General features: G+C 40.4%; 3 protein-coding genes across 3 annotated transcripts in view; 2 read left to right on the top strand and 1 right to left on the bottom strand.

Annotated features, from left to right (window-relative positions):
* Window positions 1-132: 132 nt before the first annotated feature.
* On the bottom strand, window positions 133-3,114 carry LOC109954635 (uncharacterized). The gene is made up of 3 exons (XM_020590118.1): window positions 3,077-3,114; window positions 1,878-2,243; window positions 133-383 (listed from the first exon to the last, which is right to left on the bottom strand). Coding segments are annotated over exons 1-3 (618 nt in total). The 5' UTR covers window positions 3,078-3,114.
* A 2,912-nt stretch (window positions 3,115-6,026) lies between these two features.
* Window positions 6,027-16,383, top strand: LOC109954634 (carcinoembryonic antigen-related cell adhesion molecule 5-like). Its single transcript, XM_020590115.1, has 8 exons — window positions 6,027-6,128; window positions 6,259-6,316; window positions 12,100-12,444; window positions 13,569-13,835; window positions 14,904-15,191; window positions 15,543-15,656; window positions 15,830-15,891; window positions 16,054-16,383. Exons 2-8 carry the CDS (start codon window positions 6,277-6,279, stop codon window positions 16,381-16,383), a joined length of 1,446 nt encoding a protein of 481 aa, XP_020445771.1. The 5' UTR covers window positions 6,027-6,128; window positions 6,259-6,276.
* A 1-nt stretch (window position 16,384) lies between these two features.
* LOC109954633 (RNA-binding protein 33-like) overlaps window positions 16,385-17,240 on the top strand; it is a 4,302-nt gene continuing 3,446 nt past the window's right edge. Inside the window, exon 1 of the mRNA XM_020590114.1 lies at window positions 16,385-17,236. Within this exon, the coding sequence (XP_020445770.1) occupies window positions 16,490-17,236 (747 nt within the window). The 5' untranslated portion in view covers window positions 16,385-16,489. The remainder of the gene's footprint in view (window positions 17,237-17,240) is intronic.

The raw sequence follows: 17,240 nt of genomic DNA, 5'->3' as shown, positions 1-17,240 counted from the left end.
CAAGGTCATTTATTTTATTGTAAAATATAATTAATACATCTCTTAGTAAGGTAAATAATACAGCAAACACACTACTGCAAAATGTACACAGGTTGTTTCTAAGCACAATATTGTCAGTACAGACAAACAAGATCAATGTTTACCTGCCGCGTACGCTGCAGAACTGTAGCCCAGTTTGTTGCTAACTATGCAGGTGAAATGGCCACACATAGGAGTCATGGTCACAGCTAGGGTTTTTCCGTCTTTGGAGACACCTCCCACACTGTCAGTGATGGCGACTCTCTCGTGGAACCAGCTGAAGTGGGGGTCTGTGCCCCAGGCCTCACCGCAAACCAGCAAGGAGTGAGACACGTTAATGCTGATGGAGACGTGGTGCACTGCCTCTGGAAAGACAGATGAACAGAAGGGAGGATAAAGATAAAAAGAGGTGATAAGCATAAAGGTAAAAAGTCAGAGCTGGATAGAAAGAAGCGGAGGTATGTTCAGCCGTAGGCATCTATTATATAATAAGAATAATGGCACAGGGCTGTTCAAGAGGGTTTAAGACAGAGAATCACGAGTGAAGTTTAATGCTGTCAGGAGAAACGAGCTCAGTTTCAGAGACAATAATGAGACCGCAGAGTAAGGCATAATGTCTTAGAAAGGGATGATGGAAAGCCATGGTAGCTGAGAGACCAGATGTGGAGAAGAGTGGAGCTCCTAAACTGATACTGTTAGAGCAGACAGATGAGAGTAAAAGCAAAGATGCTTTTACGGAAAACGAGAAAGCTGCAGCAAAGCCAAAATCATCCAGAACCAAAGAGAGAGAGAGAGACTCAGAAAGCAAAGCCTATAGGCGAACTTAATTTCATTATTAGATGAGACATCTCCATCAGAAAGAAACAATGTCTGCTGGCGTGCAATTAAAGCACATTCATTATACTGTTGGTAATTGTTGGAATTAACACTAGAAAGGCCAGGACACACTCAGCTGATGAGTCTTTGAAATATTTCAGCTTGTATATCCTCACTGTGAAACCTACGCTGTCTATATGAGGCAGGTGGATTAAGGCATAAACCGCTGCTGTAGCATTGCTAAAATTTTTTTGCATGAAAGCAACTTGGTGGTTGCAACTTAACAGCACCATCCACTGACTTTTTTAAACTTGCAACACTTTCCTTGCTGGAGGAATCATCTAAGATTACAGCTGAATCCCGTGAGTCTTTGTTTGTGATGATTTTGCTTATTCATTAATCTTTTGGTTTATTTTTCAATTGCTTGGTCAAGAAAATGTCAGACCACAAGGACAAATGCAAATTTCACAGATCCCTTCTTGCTGTCTTTCAATTACTGACCGTAATTACTCTAAACATTGTTTTAAAAAGCCCAGTGGATTTGCTCTTTGCATGGTCAAAATAGACTACAAACTTCAACTTTAAGTCTAACCCTAAATGAAAAATCCTTAAGATGCTCAAAAAATAGAAACCTGACAATCCACAGTTCCTTGACAAACTTTAAAAAGTGACTGAAAGCACCAGAAAGGCTGCTACAGAAACTACTTTGAGGTGAGAGTGTTTGAGTCAGTATAAAATGACATGGACAAAAAACTGCAAATCTGTAAAATGGAGAAACCAAAACCTTCGATTCATTTTCATTTAGTAAATTAAAGAGCATCTTAATGCTCCATTTTAGCTTCAACACGCCTCCTTCACAAATCCAAAACATTATCCCACTTGATATTGCCTCATACATTGGGGATGTGATGTACCAGGGATCTTATTACACATAGAGAGAAATGAGTAACATAACTGAACACAATTTAATAACTTTAAAATGATTAATGTAAACTAATGGGCGCCACAAAAAGCTCCTTCATATGCTGCACACCATACAGTACCATATTCCCTGACAATACAATGTGCAGTGGTCTTGACTCCTTTGTGATCCATCACAGTCACAGCATACACGCCGCGGTCCACTCTGGTGTATCCATTAATCTGAAGTGTCGTCTTGTGCTGCCCCATGTTCACATGGACATTTGGCCTTGTACTGTCACACTTGAGGCTTCCACCAGGGCATGTGGCCAGTGTTTCCCTCATAGGAGCTATTCCAGTTTCGGGCTCCCGTTCCCAGGTTACCATGGAGACCTCTTCCAGGGGTCCATGCTCAATCTGGGCTTTCAAAACCAGACTGGAGCCAGGAATGACAAGCACAGGCTCCTCACTGAGGATGTGTACTGACATACACTGGAGCCTATATGGCACTGAGGACAGGGCAGAGATTGGACCAACTGTTATTGCATGTTCATCAGTGTCTGGTGCTGTCATGCTCATGCAGAGTATATTTCTACTCAGCTGTCCAGGATGACTCAGAGCATTTCATATTCATCAGTTTTGACCTTTCGGCTTCTGGAAGGTTTGCATTATTTGGGCAGAACAGGAAGCTAATAAAACAAACAATTGCATATTACTTCATCTCCATTCTGTGCATGTATTTTATGAATATGTATGGATGCTTTCTGTCAAACAATGTCAAGCAATGATTTATACTGCATGACAGCCATGCCTAATATGATATCCATCAAGCCACATCAGTATCCTAAAATCTGTGTCAGAGCCGCAATGGCCCTGGTAAGAATGTGTGCTTTTACCACTAGGGGTATTAATCATGTGTCTTAGCTTGACAGGAAAAGAATGGAGGTGATGTAAATAATGCAACTGTGTGTTATTAATGCAAAAGGCAGTTTACATGAGTTCTTTTGCATTTGTGCTGGATGCAACATCTAAGCCTGCTGTGATATTTTATGTGCTCTGAGAATTAAAGGATAGATTCACAAATGTTTGTCTGTCTTTAAACACAGGTGCCCACATGTGCATGAAAACAGGTTTTGTTGCTGTAATCCTCCTATTCATATGTTTCAGTACTCAGGGACCTGACTGTTGTTTCAAGACAAACTTGAAAAAAATTGTCAGCTTATCCTTTAAAATATGTTGTCTTATCTTGCACACACACACACAAACATGTTATAAAATATTATTTTCTGTAGTTTCAAGTATGTTTTTTTGCCTGAAGTGTGGTAATAACTAAAAGCCTTACTTAAGAGAAGCAGTGGGGCAACTCTGCAGCACAGGAAATACTGTAGTTCCATAACACCTGCTGCTGTAGAGAGAGAACAGAGAAAAAACTTTGTCCATGACCTCAGCAACAGCAGACCATTTCCTCTGTACCCATGCAACAGAGGTGAAATTACAACAAGAATAAAAACACCACCTCCAGGGAACATGTGGAATTAAAATGAGACCAAAAACAATTAAGGCAGTAGTTCGTTAAAAATGTAATCCAAATGTTTAGGGTAATTTTTCTCTTAATTTATTTGTGGAGTATCCAAAGAACACCAGTACTGTTGTTGCAGACTGCGCTTCAGTCAGAACTTGGAACAAACTAGGGATGGGTGTGCTGCCAAAACCAAGATGAAACTCCTCAAGCACAGCTGCTACAGCAAAACATGGAGCAAGAGGGATTTGATAGTGGAGGACGAACACAACCCCAACGTGCATGCATTAAATAAAGCCTGGAATTGCTTTTGCAATTTACCTTGAATTTATTTTAGAGTAGAACCCACGTACCTCTCCAAAGTTGAAACAGACAATACAGTCAAGCCAGAGCTCTTCCACTTGGTTCGCTTTCGCAGTCTGTGAGAATATTTATGGCCCAAAATAAAACAGTCTCTTCAGAGCAGTTGCCATTGCGGTTTGAGAAATAATCTAGTTATAGATGACAGTTCCAAATCAACAGCTTTTACTGAAAACAACATCAAAGGAAGTAAAGCAAAAAATGCTTTAGGGCCTTGTTCTTCTCTCTCTGGACCTTTGCACTGCTTGTCAGGTTCAGTCTGAGCCATGCAGGCGTCACCTTGTTTTCAAGTAGTCCCCCCCCCTTCCTGTACAGTGACGGTTCTTTCTGTTTTTACATAAGTGAACTTTCCATTGTAAAATCAGCCCTCCTTTCTCCAACCTGATGTGTCTAACCATATGCTCCCACAATTATACATGTTCAGGTTTGGGTCTTCACACCACTGTTGTTGCACTGTGTGCAAACGGAGAAAAATGCAATGGCAATCTATTAAAGGGAAACAAATGACAGTCTCAGACCTCAGTCTTTTGAAAAAGGTTTTGTATTGCAGACTTATTAGCACGCACAAACACTGTTTGCCCTGCGGACACAATGCACTGTATTGGCTTTGGACTGTAAAGAGGAGGTAATACACAAATTTCTTTATTCCTATGTTTTTCCAATAATTGTCCCATGCAAACACCTTCAAGCACATAAAGGGGAAGCAAGAGAATTTTATACCTCTGGGGAAGTCAAAGTCTGTTTCATTACCAATGAGTTGGCCGCTGATTTATTACAGTCACAGCAAAATAAAGTGCCCATTTCTAACACAAATCTGAATTTAACCTGGTTTGAAAAAAAAATCTTGCGTCAATGATGATGATGATGCCATAATATATTTGAAAGCTCCACAACAGCTATTAATGAGGTTGTTTTGTTAGCTAAAGCACATCTTTTAAGCTACTGGAAGTGTAACATAATGGCATTATTATTTCAGCCTTAGCTCTGCAGTTTCTCACTTTAGGAAATGCATCCTGGGGCACAGACATAACAAGTGATTTAAAACTGATTATAAATCCATTTGTCTTTGCAGAGAGTTTATGAATCATCATGGGAATCACAGCTGTGGCTCCCACTGAGTGCGTTGTCGACAGAGGGGTACTGTTAGCTGGAATTAACCAGTGGGTGGCACTAATACATCAGCTGAAAACTATCTACACTTCACCCTTGTATCAGAATGTTTTTCTTCAGACATCATCATCACATGCTTCTGATTCCATATCCAGAACAATTAGTTTCTGGTTTTGCTTCACAATACTCCATGCCACTGGACAAGTGAATTCATTAAGCAACAAATCGAATATGTTATTACTTCATATAATTTCATCATTTGCTTTATATGATCACAGCTGCAATGTGACACTGTAATCAGTACAAATAAAAAATAACCTTGGATCATGAACATCAAAGGGACCCATTATTATTTTGGGAAAATAAGACAATTATATTCTCTGAAAAGTGATACGGTCTCTGTGTGACTGCTATCAGTGTGCACTGGTATCTTTTGTCTCATCAGTATGAATGTCATTCATCTAAAAACCCTTTCAACAAAGGTAAAAGGCAGGAAAAATAAGTTAAACCCACTGAATTTAAAGGTCCTGATCCTTTCTGAACACATCTTTATCATACTGTATGTGGGCTGTAAAAATATACAGTACTGTATAAGATTTACTCTTGCTCGTATGACTTAATGTTACCATTAAATGTAGTAGTGGATATCAATGGCATTTTTTCTAGTACTGTGCTTAAATTCAGTTTTGAAGTACTTGTCCTTTTTGAGTATTTATATTTTATGCTATTTTATACTTTATACATTTTACTGCAGTATATGAGATTAATTACTTGTTGAACTACTTTAAAAATTAAAATGTTTCATTAAAAATAACTGTCTGTAATGCTCGGTTTTAATGGAAATGTGAGCTACATGAGTACAAAAATAACAACATCGTATGTGCAAGTGTCAAATTGCACAATTTCCTTGAAACCTGCTCTTTTACAATAAGTGCCTTCTACATTGGCTTGATCAGAAACTTCTCCAAAAGTTGGTACCAAATCCGAAACCCACACTAATGGCAACAGGCAATGAGAGCATGCACAGAGTGAGATGTTCATCACATGAATTCTGACCCGATTCTGACAGAGGTCACATAGTCAGAGACTGAATATGAATCGGATCTAGTACCATATATGCAAGTGGTCTATGATCTGAAAAAGTGCAACTTGGTTTGAAACATCTGAGTCACCTGGGGGAATTCTGATTTAGGCCACTTCAGCATGTAATGTGAACATAGCATTGGCTAATTTCCCATCACTAGTTTATCACATTTAAAGGCTGCGGGCCCTTTAAGAGGTGTGTCCTTGACAGGTATGAAGATACAAGAAGTAGGTGTATTAGTTAGCAAACATCCGTCGATACTGAGCTAAAAGCTTTAGTTCAGCACAGAGCTAAACATGAAGGCAGGAATAAAACACTTTGGTAAGTTGTGTACGACTAATATAATGTCATGTTTGTCATTTCTATCAGGTATGAACAGAACTGAATAGTATATAGCACAGTAATAACAGCCAGGTTGTTTGTTGTATTTAAGAGTTTAATCTCTCTGCAGACCGGCCTGACTGACGACATGAGACAGCCAGTGCTCCTTATCAGTCTGTTGCTGGCAGGTAAAACAATTTGCACTTAGTTTTCACTATTCCTGTGGAGACAGTAACGTTGAAACAGTTCACAAAAGTCTCAAAAGAACATGGGGTCGGGGCAGGAAAAGGAAGAGGAGTTGTACTATTCCAGGCACGTATATAGAGAACAATTGCATGAACAAAATAGCAAAAATATATTGATATTGGCAAGGGTTAGATATATTTTGGACGGGAAAGCACTACACGTTTTGTATTCTTCATTGATTTTACCATACTTAGAGTATGGCGTTGAAAACTGGGGAAACACATACAAAAGCTCACTTCAACCATTGTATATATTACAAAAAAGAGCGATAAGAATTGTGCATAAGATGGGGTACAGGGATCACACCAATGTAGCTTTCATACAGTCTAAATTGTTAAAATGTTTTGATTTAGTGGGATATAAGACTGCTGTGTTTATGTATAAAGCCAGGAACAATTTATTACCTGGTGGAATTCAAAAACTATTTAATGAAAGGGAAGGGGGATACAATTTAAGGGGTCAGTTAAATTTAAAAATTCATGCTATACGTACAACCAAAAAAAGACTTTGTATTTCCATAAGTGGGGTAAAACTATGGAACAATTTAAGCGTATACATAAAAAATAGTAATAGAATTGAGGAGTTTAAACATAAATATAAAGGTATGTGTCAATCAAGATATATGCAAGAACAGGTTTAATGATTAATCAGGTGTAACATTGTGGGTGTGGTGTATGAATGTTAACACTTTGTAATAATACTTTAGTATATTACTTGTGTGGTGTAGAAGAGAATTATTTATGTAGAGATATTGCTTAGGACTTAAAAAGTGTAAAATGATGTCATGGAGTAGGACTGGATAAGTCTAACTTCTTCCTACTCCGTTCAAGCATGTACTAGGTATAAGTAAATTGATATTGGATTAGCATTTGTTGGATATGTGTAAAATTATGTGTGTTGAGATATCAACTGTTTTACATGCTTGAATGAATAAATCAAATCAAATCAAATCAAATCATTTCAATCACAAAGCTCGTCTTAACTGCCGTTAAACCAGCGCGGCTGCATTCCCATCTGTAACCATGTGTGTATTAAGGTGAAATGTGCTCCTACTGCTGAGTGACGTGATGCCTTCAGGGCTTCCTCTCAGGTTCCTACATCTGAGCTTTCATGCTGATTGTTATTGTTTCTATTTTTGTATGCTACTTGGTATTTTGTTCACAGTGATGGGTGATACTGAAATTTTAATACAATAATTACAGGCTACATGGGTGTTGTTCATACATAATTAGGCCGACTATCTGTACAGATACTGGGTTGTTGTTTATAAAAGTTTTTATCAGTTATTAATTAGTCCAGACCAGCCTGCATTTAATAACAAAAATCAAAATTTCTAACCAGGCAAAATAAATAAATAAATAAAGTAAACACAGAAGATAATAACATAACCTTTTATACTTTTTTATACTTGGGGGTGACTGTGGTTCAGTGGGTAGAGCAGTAGTCTCCCAAACGGAGGGTTGGTGGTTTGAATCCCGGTACCTACAGTCCACATGTTGAAGTGTCCTTGGGCAAGACACTGAACCCCCGTTGCCCCAGATAGTTAGAGACATCAGTGTGAGTTGGCGCCACAGATGGCTGCCTCGGTTCTGTACCGGAAGCAAATTCCTTGTAACATACTTGGCCAAATAAAGGTGATTATTATTATTATTATTATTATTCTTATGCTTTATGTGTGTGTAATACAGAATTGTAACAGATGTTTCACATAGTTAAAATTCAATCTTTACACAGAGAAAATGAGGGAGAAATCCTGTGACGATTGTTCTTGTGTCACCAACTTAAGGAATAAGGCTAGTGATATTTTGCCTTGTCTTTATTGTCAGTGAATTCCACAAAAAGACCTTCTAGCAAGTATTTATGTAGCCAAAGTCTGATACAGGTTATTTCTTCATTATAACAATTGGTTATATTGTTGATTATTGTATTTATGGTTTTGATTGTTTAAATGTTTAATGTTTTGATTTGTATTGAAACTTATGTATTGACGACATGTGTTGTTGACCTCTTGGCCAGGTCACCCTTGTAAAAGAGATCATGATCTCAATGGGTTTTTTACCTGGTTAAATAAAGAGAAGAGATTAGTGAGACAGAGAGATAGGGATGGGAAGGATGTGCAACAGATAAGGGCGATTAAAGACAGAGATGGAAAGGTGCTAACAAGTGAGGAGATTGTGCAGAGAAGATGGAAGGAGTATTTTGAGGAACTGATGAATGAGGAAAATGAGAGGGAAAGAAGGGGGGAAGAGGTGAATATTGTAGAGCAGGAAGTGGCAAAGATTAGAAAGGATGAGGTGAGGAAGGCTCTGAGGAGAAAGGAGGCCACACCAGCCTGCATTTAATAACAAAAATCAAAATTTCTAACCAGGCAAAATAAATAAATAAATAAAGTAAACACAGAAGATAATAACATAACCTTTTATACTTTTTTATACTTGGGGGTGACTGTGGTTCAGTGGGTAGAGCAGTAGTCTCCCAAACGGAGGGTTGGTGGTTTGAATCCCGGTACCTACAGTCCACATGTTGAAGTGTCCTTGGGCAAGACACTGAACCCCCGTTGCCCCAGATAGTTAGAGACATCAGTGTGAGTTGGCGCCACAGATGGCTGCCTCGGTTCTGTACCGGAAGCAAATTCCTTGTAACATACTTGGCCAAATAAAGGTGATTATTATTATTATTATTATTATTCTTATGCTTTATGTGTGTGTAATACAGAATTGTAACAGATGTTTCACATAGTTAAAATTCAATCTTTACACAGAGAAAATGAGGGAGAAATCCTGTGACGATTGTTCTTGTGTCACCAACTTAAGGAATAAGGCTAGTGATATTTTGCCTTGTCTTTATTGTCAGTGAATTCCACAAAAAGACCTTCTAGCAAGTATTTATGTAGCCAAAGTCTGATACAGGTTATTTCTTCATTATAACAATTGGTTATATTGTTGATTATTGTATTTATGGTTTTGATTGTTTAAATGTTTAATGTTTTGATTTGTATTGAAACTTATGTATTGACGACATGTGTTGTTGACCTCTTGGCCAGGTCACCCTTGTAAAAGAGATCATGATCTCAATGGGTTTTTTTACCTGGTTAAATAAAGTGAAAGAAAGAAAGAAGCCACCTGTACCGCTCTGCTGTCGTAAAGCTAACAACAGCACAAGATTAATGTATTAATCTGCAGCTGAAAATGCTCATGTTTGAGTAACGTTTTCTTATATCTACAGTGCACAGCTGTTTGAAAAATCACCTGGCCTGTTTAAAAAAAAAAAAAAAGACTGTATTTGTGAGCAGATTTACGACTTCAGTGGGAACAGACGAGCCTTGGGCTAAGTGCCACGAGTCAGAAAATGCTGAAAGACGGGCTCATACATTTCTGGTTTTGTTCTTTTCATTTGTGGACTATAAAAAAATCAAAGAATACTGCTAGCCTTGCCCTTTAAGAGCACCGCATTTTATGGGCACCAAATTAATAGTGTATCTATTACTGTAGTATTAAATGTTACCATCCAAAATTTATGATTGTTTCTTCCTACACTGCTATAACAGAGTGTTGGATGCATAAAAATGAGAAAGATCAAGCAGCACAGACCTACTTTTGGAATTTGTGCTGCAGCAGCAAGATGAGCAAAGGAAATGAACACTAGGAATGTAAATGATATTTTAATTTGTTCATTAACTAAGGGTTGTTGTTCATGCATGAAAGATAATAATTAAAGTAATAATCAGAAACATTTTCATATTATTAAATATTCATTTTACTGCTGTGTATCGACAGTAGATATTGCACAATGGCGATTCAACCTACACATTTCATAAAAGCATTTTACCATTCGTACGCTAAATGCCTGCGGTTTGGTGAAGTGTCTCTGAAAAACATCCTTTGGTGCACAAGAAGTGATTTATTTTACATTTCCAGAAACAGCAGTAAGTTTGGGAGAAATGGACTGTTAAAATGAACAGTGATATCCATTACACCCACCCAGAGAAACCTAAAGTTCAGCAGCATAAAGTAAAAACTTTTGTGGCTGCCAGTTAATCTCTGTGATTAACAGATTCATCATCTCTTCAGTTTTACTACAGTTGTTGGCATGACTTCTGGGCTCCCTGCCATTGTTCATTTAAGGTTCACATCTACAAGTAAATCACTTACATAGTTTCACATTAGTAGTTATAAATCATCTTTAATTCTAGCTCTTTCAGTCTTATTTACAACTTGTGTTTCACTTGTTCTGGCCTTGTTAAACCATTCCAACAGCACTTAAAGGCATCGACCCTGTGCTGTGCCACTCTTGGGTGTTTCTCGCTCGTGAGTCATGACTCTTCTTTCATTGTTGAAAAAGCAACAAGGCCACTGTTATTTTAATGGAGCACTGAAACACTTAAACAACTCAGGGTGGTAACCTGAGCACACTCCTTTACTTGTCATTTTAAACTCCGCTCCCACATGATAATTGTGTGAAGGCAGTCCACCGAGACTGATTAGAACCATATTGATTTGATTCACTGTAATTCACTGGACAGGGCCTTTTGTTTGCTTTTAAGCTTTATGTGCCAATAAAAGGCCATTTTAAAAATCAGCCTGGGTTTTCCTGCTGGAATCTGTAATGCCAACATAAAAAATTAGGACGGACTGGCAGGCAACTTTTTCTTTCTTTTCCATCTTCACTCGTATGCAGACTACAGACAGACAGCATCAGTTAAATGCCTGATTGTGTAAAATCAGTGGTTCTTTGCAATAGTGTTTTTGAAAAATTGCCTATGCAGCAATTATTCATGGGAAGAGAGACAGCAAATATGAGTTTGGTTTGGTTTACCTTAAGTCACCCTAACAAAAACACAAAATAGATGTTTAGCTCGGGATCACTTACAATCAAAAAAACATGGTGTGAAATCTACAAGGAAGGGAAAAGTGTGTACCTTGCTAATGGGTTTTTGCCCCTTGAGCCCAGTCTGTGTGTATCTATAGATTTTGTTCTCAGCAGTGGTGAGAGCAGCATTCAGATCCTTCAGTAAAAGTGCAGAAGTATTATGAAATATTCCTTCGGTGAAACATCTGAAATGAGACTATGGGCTCCACCTAGACAGTGCTTTTTATAAGGGGTTACAAACCCCAAAAAGTTGCAGTCTCTGGATTAATCTTTAACAGTACATGTATTTTAAAAACCTATTATATGTTTATAGCCATGGTAGCACCATGGATTTAGGGAGTGCACTGTTGCTGCGTCAGGGCTTGGTCTGACAGATTGGTCCAGAAACATTAGAGACAGAAATATTTTTGCAGCTTCTGGATGGACTGCCCTGAAATTTGGCACAGACCTTCATGTCCCCCTAAGGAGGAATTGTAATAGCTCTGCTGTTCTCCTTAACTGTTCATCTAGCACCACTATTTTAATTTGTCCAATACTAGAATGCTAACACACTAAACTAACATGGTCATGATGGTAAACATTGTATCCAGTTTGCATCAGCATGTTAGCATGCTGACCTTAGCATTCAGCTCAAAGCACCACTGTGCAGACAGCCTCAGAGCTACTAGCATGGCTGTAAATTCTTAGTATTGCTGTGAAATTATTGCTAATTTTATCATTTTGGAACCCTAAGCTGTAATTTAAGTGAAACAGTCTCAGATGTTTGGAAGGTAAAATACCTTTTGGCAAAATGTCTAACAACTTGAGTTAATGTCCTTTCCACCACTGACTCTCTCTCCTTTTATTCTCTGTTTAGTCCTCCCGGCCAGTGTGCTGACTCAGAACCCGGTGCCGATTCAGTTCCAGACAGACCCAGTGCTGGTTCAGACTGGTACTCAGATAGTCTTTACTGTGCTGACAGTGCCTGAAGTCCTGTCCATGACATGGCAGTACCAAGCTGTCACTCTGGGCTTGTGGGCTGGAGGAGCTGCAGTGATTAACCCAGTGCCCCAGTTCCAGGGGAGGGTCACCATCACTGCCACTCAGCTCCAAATTGGAGGCGCCCAGCTCCGAGATGCAGGGAACTACACGGTGATGGTGACCCCCATTGTTACCACAGGCCTTGCTACTAACTCCAGAACAGTAAACCTGAGGGTGTTTGGTAAGAGACAAAGACATGTGCATGTGAGTTCACTTCAGAGAGAAGAAGTGGAGGAGGAGGAGGAGGAGGAGGAAAGGGAAGGTGTGAGGAGTGGTGGACTGTGCAGGAGAGGGAGGTTTTGAGGGGAGTGATAATGTTAAGGAGGAACAGAAGGGAGTAAAAGAGAAGAGGGAGGATTTGAGGAGTAAGAGAATTAGTCTGGGAGTTATAATGAAATTAGTGACCCATCGTAGGCGAGGTAAAATTAATGAAAAAGGAGGAGGGGATGAAGCTAGTGGCTCGGAGCTTTATGCTAATTAAAACTCATTTGATATGCTCATGCTCTTAGATGTTTGATAGTGTAGCAGTCTAAATGTAGCATTACATTTACATACAGTACACACAGTATTGGCTTTCATTTACATTTAGTACTGTAATGGAGCCTGAACAGCTGAGTGGCTCTCTTCATTTTCAGGCATCCACCCACGGTAGAGGGATGACGTCTCTGTTACTGTCAATGCTAATGGAATGGCATCGTGACCAAATATTTAGAAGTGGTAGGCTATTATTGCTGAAAGGTTACATCCACCTAGCCCGTGCCATGACACAGTCGAGTCCTTGAGCACGACACTTCCTACTCACTCATAACTTAGTCTGGAAATGAGAGGCAGCTAAAAATTTTAAATGCTTCTGCTGAGTCACAAGTAAGTGGAAAGTCTGCAAAAATGCAAGTGATGAGGACTATTTGCTGAAATGTTTTTGTTTGTTTGGTGTTGCTGTCCTGGTTCTCTCTTAGTCACAGCATCTTGTTCTGTTCGTATGCCCCCTCCTCTCCCTCTTCAGTTATTTAACTCAGGCTGCCCACCAAGAGGCATCTCGGCCACCACTCATACCGTCTGCCCCCTTATTCACCATCTGTGCTTCTATCTGAATCCTGTCCCTTCTCAGCTCTCACTTGCTTTGATTACAACAAATTATCCTCAACAGAAACATAAAAGTGCCCTCTATTGTTCTGTCACTCCAGCCTTTGAAGTGTGCTCTCTTATGGTCCATACCTACAGTAATAATGTCTCCAGAAACCATTTCTTTGTAATTCTGCTTTTGTAGCTCTTTGGAGAAATCTTTAGCTTTGATTCTCCCTGCAGATGCAGTGGCCGGGGTGACTCTGGTGGTTCCCTCAGTGGCCATAGAAAACAGAAATGTGTCTCTGAGTTGTACGTGGACTGCTGGGACAGAGGTTAACGTGCAGTGGGGCAAAAACGACGTAGCCATCATCGCCGACTCCAGGATCACCATCTCGGGTGGTTCCCTGATCATCAACCCAGCCACACGTAATGATACCGGGACCTACACATGTACTGTCAGCAACCCTGTCAGCGCCCAGACTGCCTCGCGGAGCCTCACTGTCTACTGTGAGTTTACATCGATCAAGACAAGTGGCAGCTAATCTGCTGTAGCCACTGCAAATAGTAGTAGCTTATCTGTTTGTCCACACTGCACTGCATATGGTACAGTGTGCTGAATTGCACTCGGATTGCACAGGGCATTCTTCCATAAACTTATTGTGCTGTTTCCAGCTTTGTCTTGACCACATCACTAATTCTGATGTGACAGTAATGTCCCATGCGACACTGGCTACCATCCATATTTCTGTTCTCTAACACCTAGCATGTACCCAGATCATGTGTGTTGGTAAAAATCACTGGAGCCATTTGCACTTAAACAAATGTTTTGGCAGTACCTGTAATCAACTTTGAATCACCACTACTTGAGGCCACAAGTGTTCATCAACAGAATTTAACTTGATTGTAGAGTGAATCCATGATATTACTATTACAGGGGTAGTTTCATTTGTGCGAAGTTCATAACACTAGAGGTGAAGCTAACAATTTCATTATTTAATCAACTTTTGATGATTCAATTCAATGAGTCAATCACTCTATAAATGACCTGAAAATAGTTATTTCCTGAAGCTAAGGTGGCATCTCGAAATGCCATGCTTTGACTGACTAGCAGTCCGAAGATATTTATTTTACAATAATATGAAATTGACAAAAGTCACAAATCCTCACATTTAAATAGCTTGAAGGATTAATTAAACATCACTTTACACCACTAAGCTGCACTTTGGAATTGTTATCCCAGAGTCTTTATGAAATACACTTATTTGAATGTCTCCTCATTGAGGTGTCCTTTCTCAGCCTTTATGCAGGATTTTGACTGGACAGTGAACCTCTCAGTCAGGTTCTACTGTAAATATGAACTGTCAAGACACATGTTGATTCAAGAGCCATTGCAATTTTAATGTGCAAAGTGGGTCAAAAAAGGTTCACCAGTATGATTTAGCCAGACGAAGTGACTTAAACCCAAAACTGACGTGTGTAATCTGTGCACTAGAATCAGCTTTTTTTGGAGACCAGGTTTTCCCTCTTGTACCTTTTGATGCTGATGATGATGTCCTCTGATCATCACCAACACAGATGGCCCTGATACCCCTGTGCTGACCAAAGAAACCCCAAAACAGTGTGTTGGGAGAGGGGATGTGCAGCTGGGACAGGCGGTGCGCCTCACCTGTACGTCTAACTCGCTGCCCCCTGCCCTCTTCTCATGGCAATACAACGGACAGCCTGTCGCGTCTGACCAGGTGAACAGTGGGGTGCTCACCCTTCAGACTTTCACGACCAATCAGAGCGGCCAGTACGTCTGCACGGCCAGAAACACCATCTCTGGAGTCACCTCACAGCAGGGGACAAGCGTAGCCATCGTAGGTGAGTTAAGGTGGACGCTGACCTCTGTGTGACTGATAATGATGAAGGCTGGTTTTGGATTCTATCCCTGTATCTGTCTTCACGACAGGAGAGGGACAGAAAGTATCCTGGGAGATTGATCTGGTGAGGATGTAGTCAAAGTCATTCACTGACTTTCACACATGCTCTCTGTTCCCTTTATTTTCGTTTCTTTCTCTCCCTGGCTTTCTCACTGCTGCTACTTTATCATTCTTTTTTTAAAATCGTCCCCTTTTCTCCTCTTTTTTCTTTTCCTCTTCTCTCATCTGTCTGAGCTCCAGACTGATTATCTTTATTAATTCGCCCCCTTTGACACCATTCTTTCTATTCCAGATGTATGTCTCAATGTAGGGGAAGTGGTGGGGATTGTGATTGGATGTTTGCTGTTCATCCTACTCATTGTGCTCCTCATCCTACTTATTCTTTATCTCAGACGAAAGAGGAGGGGTAAGTTAGTGTGTGCAATCATGAACATATTATTTGTCAACTTTTCATTTTGTTGTATTTTCATCACTTTGTAAAAGGCTATTTGAGATCTCCATATCCATCAGTGCTAAATAGTTCAGGCATTTGTTTCCTGCTAAAGTACATTATTATTTTTTAAATTTCTATAACTACAGCAGAGGAGAGGCAAGGACAGACTGTGGTCATCCAGAACACCAACCCAAACACCAGACCTATAGTAAGCCACTGGAACAGTTTACATATAATTCACTATTGAATTTGTCTTTCTCTTGTCCATATGATGGTGCTAAAGGGCCTTTTACAAATTAACCCCCTCATTCTGTCTTTCTTTTGCTGTCTATTCTTTCCCTCCCCTTATTTTTCATCTGTTCCCATTAAGGCTACATATTCACAACCTAATGGTGCAAGGGAACAACCCCCCCTCTATCACACCAACACTCATAGGCACCACCCCGACCGCTTGTATACAGCTCAGCGCGAAAGACGTGACGACCCACGGACACTACAACCGAACAGCCTGTATAACTTCAATGCACGCCCACACAATGGTCGCACCCACACAAATGGACTCCTACACAATGCTATTCAGAGCACTAATTCAAACCCCCATAATGGCATTGACAACCCAGCTTTCACGCATACTAATGTTCAAAATGCAAATACACTGCCAAACACACAGCGACAAAATCCTAACGCGCCAAACCCCTAACGTTCCCATACAGGCTGGTGCTGGTCAGGGCAGCAACCACCCGGCGGCAGTCCACGTCAACCTTAACACGCTGCCACAAACTGCCCAGCAAGACAATAATGCACAAATGCCCACCATTCATGTCAATGTGAACTCATACCCAACCGATGGGCAATGGATTCAGCAAGACCGCTCACTTCCTCATACCAATTCAGCCAATAGTAATGCTCCACGAAGCCATACAGAACAGGTGTATCCCAGAAGGCAAAGTGGGCAGTTCTATCCAAGTGACCCCCGACTGAATGGTTACATAGACACAGATCTTCAGGCTCAGCCTGACCTTATCCCGACTGGATACACACACTATAACAGTAATAACACTTCTCAGCGAAACGCCAACACACAAACCTACCAACAGGACATGGATCATCGTAGCAGGTCTGACAGAAGATCAGAAAGTCACAGTGCCACTCCTAGCTCCTCTCTTCATCAGATGCCATGGGATCGTCTTCGAGGTACACCAGCGTATCACAGCAGCACACTTCAGAGAGAACAGTTTTCACCTGAGTACACCTCTGACAATACAGACTACACTACCCATCCTCCCATACCAGAATCAAGATCGGTGAACAGATCTCGGCCTCAGCCTTGGAACCAAACCGCTTCCCGGAGCAGAAATCCAACCAGACAAAATGCACCACCAGTGGACAGACGGAAAAGGACCCGTTCAGCTGATCCTCATAGCCCAAACACTCGCCATCTAACACAGCTTGAGGCTACACCCCCCACACACAGAGGCCCTCGCACACAAAGTGAGAGTGCTCAGCAAGACATCAGAGGTCTGCCTGGAAGCCAGACTGCCCCCAGGCAGGAAGCAA

Source organism: Monopterus albus, unplaced genomic scaffold (assembly GCF_001952655.1).
Source record: "Monopterus albus unplaced genomic scaffold, M_albus_1.0 scaffold11.1, whole genome shotgun sequence".
NCBI lineage: Eukaryota > Metazoa > Chordata > Actinopteri > Synbranchiformes > Synbranchidae > Monopterus > Monopterus albus.
The sequence above is the reverse complement of the archived record's forward strand: the minus strand, read 5'-3'. Positions and strand labels throughout refer to the sequence as shown.

Excerpts from the sequence above, each read along its gene's own strand:
- LOC109954635 (XM_020590118.1), bottom strand. Across the intron at positions 384-1,877 it reads TTGTATTGTCAGGGAATATG|AGGCAGTGCACCACGTCTCC; the intron begins GTACTGTATGGT and ends CTGTCTTTCCAG.
- LOC109954634 (XM_020590115.1), top strand. The coding sequence starts at position 6,277 with ATGAGACAGCCAGTGCTCCTTATCAGTCTGTTGCTGGCAG. Across the intron at positions 15,657-15,829 it reads TCTCAGACGAAAGAGGAGGG|CAGAGGAGAGGCAAGGACAG; the intron begins GTAAGTTAGTGT and ends CTATAACTACAG. Across the intron at positions 15,892-16,053 it reads ACCCAAACACCAGACCTATA|GCTACATATTCACAACCTAA; the intron begins GTAAGCCACTGG and ends GTTCCCATTAAG.